Raw genomic sequence first — 12860 nt, forward strand, 5'->3', positions numbered from 1 at the left:
ATCAATTCATGAAATCAACAAAAATAGGATTTTCCATAACAATATGGAGCAAAGTTTCAACACATTGTTGAGTAAGGAGAACCAAATCTGTCTGCATCTGCACTACATTCGCTTGTAAATAACAAGAAGGCCACAGGTTCAAATCCAACTTGGCGCCTTTCTGTGAGAAGTTCTCCCCGTGTCTGCGTGGATTCTCTCCGGGTTCTCCGGCTTCCTAAATTGTCTGTAGATGTGAGTGTGTGTGTGTGTGTATGATTGTCTTTCTATGTGTGGCCCTGTGATGAACTGGCGGCTTGTCCAGGGTGTGCCCTGCCTAGGCTCCATTAGATCCCGTGACCCAGATTTCAGAGTAAGCGGTTAAGAAGGTGAATTAATGAATAATGTAAATTAGCCTATAGTGTAAGTGGCTGTTCTTACCAGGATTAGAAAAACTATCACATTTAATTACGAGTAAGTACATATATAAGTATCAACTTGCTGTGGAGAGAAAGCTGGAGCAGAAACATGTCCTCCCTTCTCGTACGTGTCCCTCCGTTCTGCAGGGCCACGCACATAAATGTCCTCACGGCGACGTTTGCCTCGGAGCCCATTCGTGCTCCTGCAGATACACAAATCTATCTGTGAACGCAGAGGAAGCAAAGTCACCTTTACATGAGTCATGATCCGCGGGAGGCCACGCTCAAATGAAGCGCCCTGAAGGCAGCTGATGAGCACCTGATGCAGGCCGATCACCAACAAGGACAAAACGGTCCCCTCGATGTCATTAATGGGTCTCGGTTTGTCTGTCCCCTTCACATGCTTTGTGCGAGGCTTTCCTAAAACACGACCCCATTCAACGTCCTTGTCACCAGGAATGTTTCTGTCGCGTTTGCCCCCCGTCCTCCTACGCATGTTGATAAGCGTAATGGAAACAATTTAGAAAGGAGGAGGCGGTTCCTGAAAAAAAGAAAGAAAATAAATCCTCTGTGCTATTTCCTTTGACAGGAAATTGTGTCTTTGATCGAAGCCACCGCACTCATCTGGTCATCGCATGTGAGGTGTCGCCCCTTCCCTCAGAGCCGGGGGGGGGGGGGGGGGGGGCGCTCTGGCTCGTAAATTGGCTCAAACAAAAGATGAAAAATAAGGTTTTATTAAAGCAAGGGATGAGAAGAGATGGGAGCATATGCGGTTCTTGGCAAAGTAGGACAACGTGACACTTTCATTCGTCACTTTTCTGCATCCCGCTTCTTCCAGCACGGAACGAGTGCCACTAATGAACACTATTGACCCGGCAGCGTCTGGGATGAAGATTCACACATGCCAGACTACCGGGGAGAGCGTGTGTGTGTGTGTGTGTGCGTGTGTGTGTGTGTGTGTGTGTGTGTGTCACCTGCACTGAGCGTGTAGGGGATTATTCTCACCTGGAGGCAGACTCAGGAAGCTGATTATATCATTCTGCCGTTGTGAGAAACAACGACGTGGAGATCGTGCTACTGCGAGATCAATCCTGCACAAACACAAGATGGAAGCTCGCTGACGTGCAGTTTGTCACCGTGAGGGTCGACTACAGCATCGCTGCTGTGGTGCCGCCGAGGGTCTAGTCAGTGTCGGGACCTGCAGGAGGCGCCATTAATAACATTAACAAGGCTATCAAGACAAAACATGATCCTTCTCAAGGGCAGACTTTGTGCAAAGAGAGGAAATCTCAACATAACAAAGCAGACAAGAGCCGCTGACTGTGCATGTGGGAGGAAAGCTCAAACAAAGTCAAGCCTTGACCCTCCAGGTGTGAGAGCAGGGCGGGGGGGAACGTCGCTTTCCCAGACTCACCCTGAACGCACCACAGCAGACACCTGTGGATCATCAGATCATCAAGCTAGAAACGGCTATAATAGGTGCCAGCTTCCCGCTGGCGGCTGGAGAGCGGTCGGGCTGCTGTTGCGTCGACTAGCCGCGTGCTTCGGGTCACAGGAATGGCTCGTGGAGTTCATTGGGGGTGAGATTTTGCACGTTTTTCTGAGTCCGTGTGGCATTTCTGTCGGCTTGCACGTTTCTCCTGACCTTGATTTCTTGTGTTTGTGCAGGGTGGCGTTTGTTTGCCTCGCCCTGGCGGAGCAGGTGTGCTGTTCATGGGCCGCGCAAGGTGAGCAGAGACGCCCGAATGGATGAAAGTCACTCGCAGTGTTTCATCGCCGGCTTCACTCGCTCTGATTTCTCTCGCAGCTCGCGGCTCCCAGAGTCCAAATGGCAACAGCTATCTTGGCTTCTCCCGACAGAACAGCGGACGAGGAAGATCTGGTGGGAACTACACCCAGAATCGATTCAGACAGCCCAACGCGGAGACCAAGTCCTCTGCCAGCGTAGCTTCCAGTAGCGGTTACATCTTGGTGCGGAGTGGCTCATTGTCCAAACCCAACTGGGGCTTGAATGAGTCAAATGTGCTAAGGGTGCCTAAAAGGACATTCGTAGACCTTCCTGCCAGCGTTGTTGTTTCGAGTTCCTTTGGTCGGCGCAGTATGAACCAGAACTACCTCACTGCCGGCGGAAATGTGAAGAGTCCTTCAAGCAAACCTGCAGCAGAGCAAACCGACAACGCTGCTGCCGCTCTAATGCGAAGCTATGACGGGCAGAGACGCCTGTCCCCAAAGAAGTCTTCCCTGTTCAGTGCCGTCCCTCCGAAATCTGCCCAGGCTCGAACATCGGTCACTGTCCGAGGCAGGAAAGTGCCCCGGCGTCGTCCCACCAAACCTCTGTTCTCGAGTCGTGGTCCGACTGAGGCGAGGGAACGTCTGGTATACGGGCAAAATGCTCGCGTCGGCTTTCGGCTGCACAGCTCGGTGAAGCCCACGAGGCAGGGGGCGGGTTACAACCCGGACCCCAGCAGGAGGAACTCTCCCCGAGCCTCCTGGAGCAGCAGAAACCCCACCGAGGGAGCGCCGAACCCGCCTGTCGTTGGGGACCGTGGAACTGGAACGGAGAACTCGGCCCAAACCAGAGTGTACAACATCCCTGCTGAACATGGCGGGTATCCCATCAGGCGGCTCGCACATCCGGCTGAGCGGAAAGACGCCGGCTTCGGGGAGCGGCAGGCCCCCGCGGGCCCCTCGGGACGGGCCTACAAATTGCCTTCAATGACGGGTGTGTTTAAGCCGCAGGTCCTGAGTGCTCATCCAGCAGCCCAGTGGAGGAGAATCCGCCCATCCTGGTCTCTGAAAGGTGCGTCTCTCTCTCCTTGTGGCCGCTCTGCGGTTAACGTGTCTCTGATCTGTGCCTTTCTCGTTCCAGCACGTCCAGAGACTGTCCGGGGATGAAGACGGGACTTCAAGAAACTGGTTTGTCGTTGTCGTGCCTGATACGTGAGCTGCTGTGCGTGTTGACGCGCGTTTGGCGCCATCTAGCGTGGAAAAACGTGTTGCACATTTATAGGGCTGCACTACATCAGGGCAGGCTTCTGGAGAGCCTGAAAATATGTAGCCAGTTTTCATGCTAAAATTGATGGTGAAGGTTCTGAAACGATGTTTAAACAACTTGTGACAAATAAAGATCTGTGATACAAAATGCTTAACTTTAGATCCGGTTTCTGCGTCCTGAATCGTTACTGGTCCCTTCATATAAAGGTGAAGAATACAACATCTGCAGGGTGGAGTTGGGAACCCTGAGAAGGTGAAGGAATGTATGAAGTCTCACTCGGGTGACGCAAGCTTCAATTTAAAAATGAAGTCTGATGTGTCCTGAAATGGTTGCTTGACATATTTCTGCTTTGGGGTGTACGGTGGTTGTACCTGAAAAGCAGTTTACCACAAACACTGCAATATTGTGCAGGAATTGCATTAATCCACATTTCATTTAAAAATGTAAGAAATGCAATTGTGGGTGTAATAATTTTGATTGCGATGCATACATTATATAGGAATGTGTTTATGGGCAGCTGGAATAATTCTAAATCGGGCTGGGTCTTGGAAAAATTCTGAGGCAGATGTGGGTACGGATCACGATTCAGCACTCAAATACACCATTAAAAATACCGAGACATGGTGCTCCACCACTCGGGACCGTAGGAAGGAATTAGGACTTGGTTCTGTAAAGTGTCTGAAAAACAAGATCCAGTTTCTCCATAATCTAGAAACTGTATTCAGGTTTTATGTTGACTGAACTCTACTCTGGATCTAATGAAGGCCTTCACAACTGTGCAGTTTCAAAATTGTCCTCTAGAGAGTGCCATGGGGCAGACAACGAAAACACCACTGTTGCCAGGGGTGATTCAAGAAATGAAGGTTACCATTTAGAACAGCGGCCCCCAGCGGGGGGGAGGTAATTGAATTAAAACAGAGGAATATAATCTGACCAATGAACTTTATATTATGCGCTTGCAATAACTATTAAACAAGTATTACACCAATATCTACTCATAAGTTGTGTTCTCAATAATTCCTTCTGTCCTTCATGTTCACGTTTTATTCCTTCACAAGTTCCACATTCTTGTCTTTTAATCCAGGTTCTTGGTCTCTCCGGGCCGAAGCAGTTTTTAACCCTTCATTGCCTCGTTAACGAAGCTAATCAGCTGTTCCAGATAAACCCGAGTTTTAAGTCCGACTCCTGGTTTGTCTGTTAAAAGAGGTTTTCTCTTCTTCCTCCTCAGTTGGACCCTTCCCCTGAGCAAGAAAGCTCCCCAAAGACCTTTGTTTTGTTTTTTAATAAATTTTCGCTAGTTTACAGCTGATGTTTTAGCAACGTCTCACGTCAACAAGAAAATCCGGTGATTTTTCAAAATAAAACACCTTTTAGACGCTAATAATCAATACAACGGAAATTGTATCAATTATTTATTCTTTCTGTGCGGCCCGGTAACGAATGCCTCACGGACCGGTACCGGGCCGCAGGCCGGTGTCTGGGGACCACTGATCCACTGTAAGACATGGAAAACACAGCTCATCTACCCAGCATGCAACAGCCTCTGGGGTCTGATGAAGCTGCTCATCCTCATTCTATTACTCCCTTTTCATTGATGCAAAGGACAGGGTGAAGTGGAGAAGGTTGATTTGCTGCGGCGACCCCCAACAGGACAGAAGAAGTTACTACATGCACTCAAGTTAACTCAGGTGAACACGGCTGTCCCAACAAAACATCACATTTATGTTTGAACACCTTGGATCGTTTGCGAACGTCAAACAACTCGCCCTCGTTCCAAATCCAGTCGCTGGGAAACTGTTGGGAAAACACGGCAGCATCAAATATAGCCTTTGGTGCTCGGCTTGAGGCTTATCCTCATCAAACATGAATTTTACTAACAAAACTGTCCTGAAAAGGAAGCGAGGCCTTGCATTTCGTTGACACCTGGTTTCCTCACCTTCCCCGCCAACGTAAATAAAAATGTAAACATCTGCGTGTGGGATTCAAGCACAGCCGTCCAGCATCCGGGCGGCCATCGGATCGATGCACGAAAGAAAATGCTGCACACAACGCAAGCGGCTTCAGAGACGCCGGCACATCTCCGCTGGTGAAGAAGGAACCGCTGCCTGGAGGGAGTGGGAAAGAAACACGCAGCAAACGTCTTACGAAGATTTAATGTACATTTATTCTTAACACGTGGAACATATAGTATAAAGATTTCATACTGAATAAATGATATTCATTAAGCAAAAAACAAAACAAAAAGGAAATAAAGAGGAATTTACATCAAGTCTTTAGCTACATCATCTGAAATACAAATATGCAGAATCCGCATCACTGGAAAAAAACAAAAAAAAAACAATTAAAATGGTTTCTTCATCAAAGTCGAATTTGTCATTTATGAAGGAGCTCAAATGGAACGGCAGACATGATCTTTGAGATTTTCTCTACACCCGGACCGGAGACAAACCGAAACTTGAAGTTGTGTTTGTTGGAGAGGCAGGGGGTGGCGTTGGACAGCAGCTAAACACCCCCCCCCCTTCCCCCCCCCCCCCACGGAGCGCGATGATGCAAGCAGGATGAGGCCTAAGGAACGGAGAGGGTGGCCGTCAAGTAATCACATGGCGCACTTGATGCAAGGAAACTCGTCAAAGATTAAAAATGGTGAAGAGCAACAGAAGTTGAGAGAAGAAGTGTAATGTACAACATCGTATGTACACCGCAGCCTGGGCTGCGCCTAGCGCTGAGGACCCGTCCTAAAGAGGTGACTTTTTAATATAAGGGTCAAGTCATACAATCAAGGGGCAAAGAGAAGAGGTCGGGGTGTTGTAGGTTCACCGTACTTTGGGGGGAAAGCCGCTTTCTCTCTCGACGTGAACTAAAACTGTTTTCAAAAACTACAGTTTGCTGCCAAGCCAGCGTATCTCAGTGTGAAACAGTATTATTACAGTATGTTTACAGTTTTTTTTTAAGGTGTACAGTACAGAAAAAAGTCCTACAATCTACTGCACAGGCCTCTGTTCACAGCCAATAATGTGGTTCCCGTGGGGCTGAGTATATAGCATCCAAAGTTACAGCAAGTCTACCACACCACAGTCCATGAAGCCTCCAAACATGAACCAGAATATTGTTTAGTCCGTGCCCCCCCCCCACCTGCCGTCCCCACGAGGGGGAAAGTGGGCACCCCCCCCCCCCCCCCCCCAAACTCACTCAAAAGAGACAGCAACTTTGGTTACAGTTTCTTCTTCTTTTTTTTCTGGCGGTTTTTTCTTTTGATAAAAAAACAAACAAACAAACAAACGAGTCCTTTTCCGCAGGGGGGGGGGGGGGGCGTACTCTGTCCTTTGCCCGGGTGTCCCGATCTGCTCGTCTTTGTCAGCATCTTTCCATTTCCACAGCTACTTCATGATATTCCTTCCTTTCGTGAGAAGCGGGGGCAGAAAGACAGTGGAATCCGAGGTGATTTTGCATAAATAAAAATAAAAAAAGAAAGAAAGAAAGAAAAGAAAAGGAGAGGACAGTCAGTTTTGCTCTTCTCACTCACACGCAACAGACGCGCACACGCACAAACAGAAAAAGTGAGGGCGTGGGGGGTGATTGGGAACGGAAAGAGGCGGGGCTGAGACCTCCCCACGGCTGTCATGACTGGCCAATCAGAAACAGTACGTCGCAGATCACTTGGGACACCAGGGAGTTCATGAGCGGAGACACCGAGATGTCCAGTAGCCGCGACTCGTACAACGTGAACTCCGAGTGGTTCTCCTCCACCTTGGCCAGGGCGTGCAGCGCCCGGGCCGCCCGCCGCATCATGTCCACGCTGGTGGGCTCAAACTGAGGTGCGCCCTGCATTTGTAGCAAAGAGCTCTGGGTCTGCTGGTACTGTGTGGCAGCTAGGCTGTCCTCCAGGAAGCCCAGGAGGTTACCCACAGTGCCTTTCTGCACGGCGATAGCCCGCGCCGCTAGGCTGTCACCCTGGGCCAAGTTAGCCAACAGCACGACGGCCATTTCCCGGCAAACGGCCACCTTGCGTTCGCCGACGAGGCGCACCAGGGAGCCGTAGAGCTTCTCCAAGCGACTGAACGGAGGCGTGGCCAAAATGAGGTCGACGTTGTTGTCCTGGATGCTGAGCTTGCTGAGGGTCTCGAGGACCAGTCTCTGGGGGGACAGCGAGCCGTGGGGTCCCAGCGTGGGGAACGGGTCCAGGGCCTCCGCCGACGGGCAGACGGCCCAGTGGAGTAGGCCGTCCAGCAGCGGCAGGCAGATGCTCTCCGGGTAGACCGAGAGGTCCAGCTGGCCCGAGACGTTGGCCAGAGTGACCAAGCAGTTCTCCCTCAGCACCTCGAGGCAGTCCCACCACCACTCGTCTCTCTCGCAGCTCACGCCCTCGTCTTCCTCCTCCTCCTTCTCGTACGTGACCGGCGCCTGCTTGCGCTCGGGGTGCCTGTGGTGGAGCAGCACCAGGCGGCCCAGCAGCAACAGGAGTCCCGGGTGTTTGGACATCTCCAGGTCGTTCCCGGGGACGAAGGAGAGGCTGCGGACGATGTTGGAGATGCAGATGCAGCGCCGGCCCAACGAGTCCTGCCAGTCCGACAGGGTGCTGAGCGGCGTTTCGTCCTTGCTGTGAGGCTCGTCCTCCAGGATCTTGATGTTGCGTCGACTCTTGACGTCGGGGTTTATACTGAACAGATACTTGCCGTTCTCCTTCTGCTCTGCCGCACCTCCGCGGACCACTTCCTCCGTGACCGACCCGGGGCGGGCAGACAGCACGTCGTCGATGGTGGCAGTGACGGGCGCGCCGATTGGAAGAGTGGGAGCGGCCTTCTCCGCCGGACACCTCGGGGGCTCAGGGGACTGCGGCTGCCGCCGAGGCCTGGATCCCTCGGGGTTTTCCGTCGCGACCTGGACCTTCTTGCGACTCTCGGTGGCTATCGGCGTGCGTTTCCGCTGCTTGTGAAGTTCCGTCCGGCTCTCGAAGTGAGTCTGGATGTGCTCGGTCGTGTCCCCGCCGCCGATGCTCCAGTGTATGAGGCCGCTGTCGAAGCTCTGCCGCTGCCCGAACTTGGACGAGTGGTTCACCAGGAAAGGATTCTTCTTCCGCACCAACTTGATCGGGAGTTTATCGAACTTGCTAGCCTGCCTGGGCTTCTCCGAGTGGAGGTTGGGGTCCTGGGAAGACCCCGAGGTAGAGCCACTGGGTTCTTTAACGCAGGACTCCCTTTCGTGCTCCTCTTCCTCATCCTCCGAGAGCTTGTGTTTATGTTCGCTCTCCTCCTCCTGCTTTACGCGGACCAGTGAATTGTCAAGACTGGCCCTTGTGTCCTCTGCCTCCTCGTCCTCCTCGTCCTCTTCGTCTACGTCCATGTCCTCGCCCTGAGGCATGGGGACGTCCTCCTCAGAGTCCTCGGCAGCGTCGGGGTCTATGAGTGTGCGCTGCCCAGGCTCGCCCACTTCGTACTCCTTCAAGATGCCGAAGATCTCGATGAGGCAGCGTCTGAAGTACTCGACCACCAACTCCAGGAATCCAGGAAGCTGAAACGGCGGAAGAAGCGAACGATCAAATCCGTCCTCCTCACGCGTTCGTGATGTGATTTACTCGAGTAGCCGTTTCTTACCTGGCACAAGTTAAAAGTAGAAATGCTATTGTCGTCGTATAATAAAATGTTAATGGTGTCCAAGGCCCAGGTGCTTTCAGCGAGTAAACCCGACTTCAGTGACATCATCACTCTCCAGGCCTCAGGAGTGCCTGAAATAAATAATAATAAACACCCAAGGTCATCAGGCACGAAAGCTATGAAGTACAGGCAGATATTCAGAGACCCTGGTCGGACCTCCTCAAGCGGTTCGTATTTACTTTTTACATTTACGGAACGACAGCGCAGAAAACGAAATGAAAGTCCTTTACCGATGTCTTTCATGGTGAGCCGTCTGCGGGGCTTAAGGTGGGGTTGGGAGGCCTCCACCGAACCGGGGGGGAAGGCCACATCTCGCCTGATCATGGGCTGCTGCACGGGGGCCTGGCCGATGTGCGAGGCAGGTACTGGGGGCCCCGCTTTCTGCACCTTGATGCCCGGGTGCATGTAGGGAGACTTGTTGGGCGACGTCCTGCTTTCCATGGGCCGGGGCATGGGTGTTGGGCTCGACACCTGAGGAATGTGGTTCTGGGAAGTCTGGTAGGTGGATGGCAGGGGTCTGGTCATGGGGGGTCCCGAACCCCCGGGGCCAAACGGCGGTTGCCGTTGGTTGACGTGGCCGGGCCATTGACCCTCATGGTTCATGCGCTGGTCTGACGACATCATTTCCTCTGAGCGGTTCATGCCGTGGTAGCCGGGCCCCTGGCCCGGCGCAGGCGGTCCCTGTCGGTTGGGATAGTTGGGGTAGCCCATCTCATTGCGACCCTGCCAAATTGGGCCCTGTGGGCTATCAGGGCCTGAAGGCATGGCACTTGCCATCATCTGGGGAGGCATTGGCGACTGGGAGTTCGGGCCTGCAGAAGACGGGCCTCGCTCCCGGCCGAAGGGGAAAGGGAACTGGTTCTGTGGGCCTGGTGGTCTGCGGTCCCCTCCAGGGTATGCATTATACTGGTTATACATGTCCTGTTGTCCCTGGGGCCCCGAGGACTGTGGCCCTGGCTGCTGCGGACCAGTGTAGGGTACGCTGTACATTTCTCCCTCGTGGCGCTTTGCTGGAGGACCATAAGCGCCATCTACAGGGCGTTTGTAGTTCTGGAAGAAGATGACAAGCGTGCATGTAAACAAGGATGCGTACATTAGAACGGTAAAAGCTCTTTTAAGAAGTCGTTTTGGATTTATTTTACTTGGAGTAATGTGCAGTTTTTGTTTTTTACGTTTCAATCTATTTGAAACATTTTACTTTTTGTTGATTGATTATTGCTGACGTTAATATCTTGAAATTTGTGCTTTGCAATGTACAGCCCAACTTTAATCCAATCTTTGGGGGGGGGGGGGAGAATTCTGTGAGGGTTGTTTTTCAGTGTTGCTATGAAGAAGCTGCGTGATTTAAAGAAGTCGATTTCAGCGTCTTAAGTCATGAAAATGCTTCAAAAAAAAATAAAGGGAGATTCCGGCTGCTTTTACAGGAGCTGCAAGGCTGAACACAATGTTCTCACCGGTTGCTGCTGGGGATACATTCCTGGCTGCTGATTTGGGAACGGCCCACCAGGGGGAGCTCCTTGGCCAGGAAACTGATTGGTGTAAGAGTCATGCCTGTGGGGGGGGGGAGACACACAAGTTCACATGTTACCTTTCATCTTTGCAACACACAGAGCTGGCAGCATGAAAATCCAAAGCAGATTCCACGTGTTTCTTTTACGCTCTCTTTAATACAGCACCCAAAAAACGGTACTGACCGCTGCTGTGGCGGCGGGCGGCTCGGCGAGTACATCCCTGTGTCGGCGCCGGAAGGCATCATGTTTGGCTGAGGAGCTCCTGGCCCCAGACCGCCATCCGGGCCCAAGCCTGGCTCCTGTCTGGAATACCCAACAAACAAAGCTCATCAATCCGTCTGTGGAGACTCTCAGTAGTTCCAGAGACAGGAAATCTAAAGCTTCAACGTGTTCCGCCTCTCATCCAAGAGGTTTCTTCACAACGCTCATTGTGTAAATCAAGGCCAGCTAGCCTAGTATTAACCTTCGGTCGTATCCGTAAGGGTACTGTTGTCTCTGGCCCATCTGCATGTTGCTCATCGGGCCCGGGGGGCCCCTGTTGTACTGTTCTCCCATCCCACTGTTGGGGCCGGGCTGCATGAACTGTTCTCCAGCTTAAAAACAAACAAACACCTTTATGTTTTCGGTTCCTCCAGACCTCTAACGACATCCCATTTGGTTCGCTCCTCACCTTTCCTCATGCCTCCGAAGGGGTCCTTGTTAGACTCGTAGGGGCCCATTCGCGCAATCATCTCAGGCCCGCCAACCGCAGGCTGGTAGCCTTGTGAGTTGGGAGTCATGGCGTTCCTTCTCGAGAACGCCGGGTCGCCGCCATCGGCGAAGGGGTCCTGCAGATTAACGCTACTCCTGTCGAAGCACGGACAGCTTGTTAGGGAAGTGCATTCGGGGACCCCAAAAGGTCAGATTTACTGTAAATTGATGGGGTTTTTTGGTGGCTTGAGAAAAAACTACAGAAATACAGTTGGACTACATTCTTCAAGATATCCACATTACATGTTATCTCCGCCGAGCTTATGTTTTTGCTGGCGTTGGTTTGTTTGATTGTCTGTTAGCAGAATAACTCAAAAGGTTACGGACGGATCTCCATGAAATGTTGGGAATGTTTCCAGGAACAGAGGATTACATCCTGGATTCTGGAATACTTTGGAAAAACTCGGTAGCATCGCAGTCAATGGAGCTTCAAAATGTGTTCCTCAATGTCTCGGTTGATTCACTCTGATTCACTTTTACTTTTCATGGTCGGTGTATAAAGATAGCAAGAACAATTTAGAACCTTTCGATGATGATCCAGATCACCATGTGGACGGTGTAAATCCAATTAGGAGGGAAATGAGATGCTTGGCGGAGGTCTGCGCTCTCAGAGTGCTTTTCTAGTTTTAGGATTGCCATCACAATATATGTATATATGTATATAATATATATGTACTATGCACAACAGTGACAATGTCAAGCATAAGGTACATTTTAATTGTCACACTTCAACATATGAACTTTTATGCCACTGCCTGGTTAGACATCACAGAAACATGATATTGGGATTTTTATCCTATACCTGACGCCAGGCATTGGAGGCATTTGCGTGTGCGGGGTGGAGGCCGGGGTGGGGGGCTTTAGGTCTCCCCCTTCAGCCATCGAACTACTGGTGGACTGAGGAGTTTGGGGGCCTTGCAGGGATCCAGAACCAGCTGCAAAACAAGGATACACACTTAGAACAGGGCAACAACAACAAGTGTAAAAACGACATTCTATCCAATTCTCCTCCACCCCCTCTCCACTCCGGGAAAAAGGTAAAAGTAGCTAATAGGAAATCGGGATTGTCTAGTCAGGATGGGCTGAGCGCCGCTGGGGGGCTTTCAGGGACTCGCGCTGTTTTTGCCAATCCTAAATCCCATTAAGAAATTCTTGAACGCTGCACAGTGGAACACAGTTTGTGTTGAGCTGAATGGATTTTGAGTGCACAGCCAGCTAAAAAAAAAGAAATCTTCCAGCTCATCACAGCATGCCAACTGCCCCCCCCCCCCCCCCCACCACGATGATTCTGACAGATTACTGTCTGACCTACACAGACAGCAAGTTGTGTGTGTGCGCGCCAGAGTGATTGTTTGTGTGACATAACACTGCTCATCCTTAACTTCAGCGTCTTACTATTAGCAAGCCAGGCTGATGAGTCACCGGTCCCATTCATTAAACTGACACACACACACACACACACACACACACACACACACACACCGGGTCATTGGCAGGTCACATTTATTCACATTTTCTCACATCACCCTCTCGCCTCTCTCTCTCACACACACACACT

The 12860-nt window shown here is 51.3% G+C and overlaps 1 protein-coding gene across 1 annotated transcript; it reads right to left on the reverse strand.

Moving 5' to 3' along the window:
• Window positions 1–7008: 7008 nt before the first annotated feature.
• Window positions 7009–12237, reverse strand: LOC137917100 (AT-rich interactive domain-containing protein 1A-like; the record flags this gene model as incomplete). Its single annotated transcript, XM_068759984.1, has 8 exons — window positions 7009–8898; window positions 8982–9112; window positions 9272–10091; window positions 10496–10592; window positions 10736–10855; window positions 11016–11145; window positions 11223–11398; window positions 12105–12237. Coding segments are annotated over 8 exons (3497 nt in total), but the record flags the coding sequence as incomplete, so codon positions are not given.
• Between the last annotated feature and the right edge of the window lie 623 nt (window positions 12238–12860).

Source organism: Brachionichthys hirsutus, unplaced genomic scaffold (assembly GCF_040956055.1).
Source record: "Brachionichthys hirsutus isolate HB-005 unplaced genomic scaffold, CSIRO-AGI_Bhir_v1 contig_561, whole genome shotgun sequence".
NCBI lineage: Eukaryota > Metazoa > Chordata > Actinopteri > Lophiiformes > Brachionichthyidae > Brachionichthys > Brachionichthys hirsutus.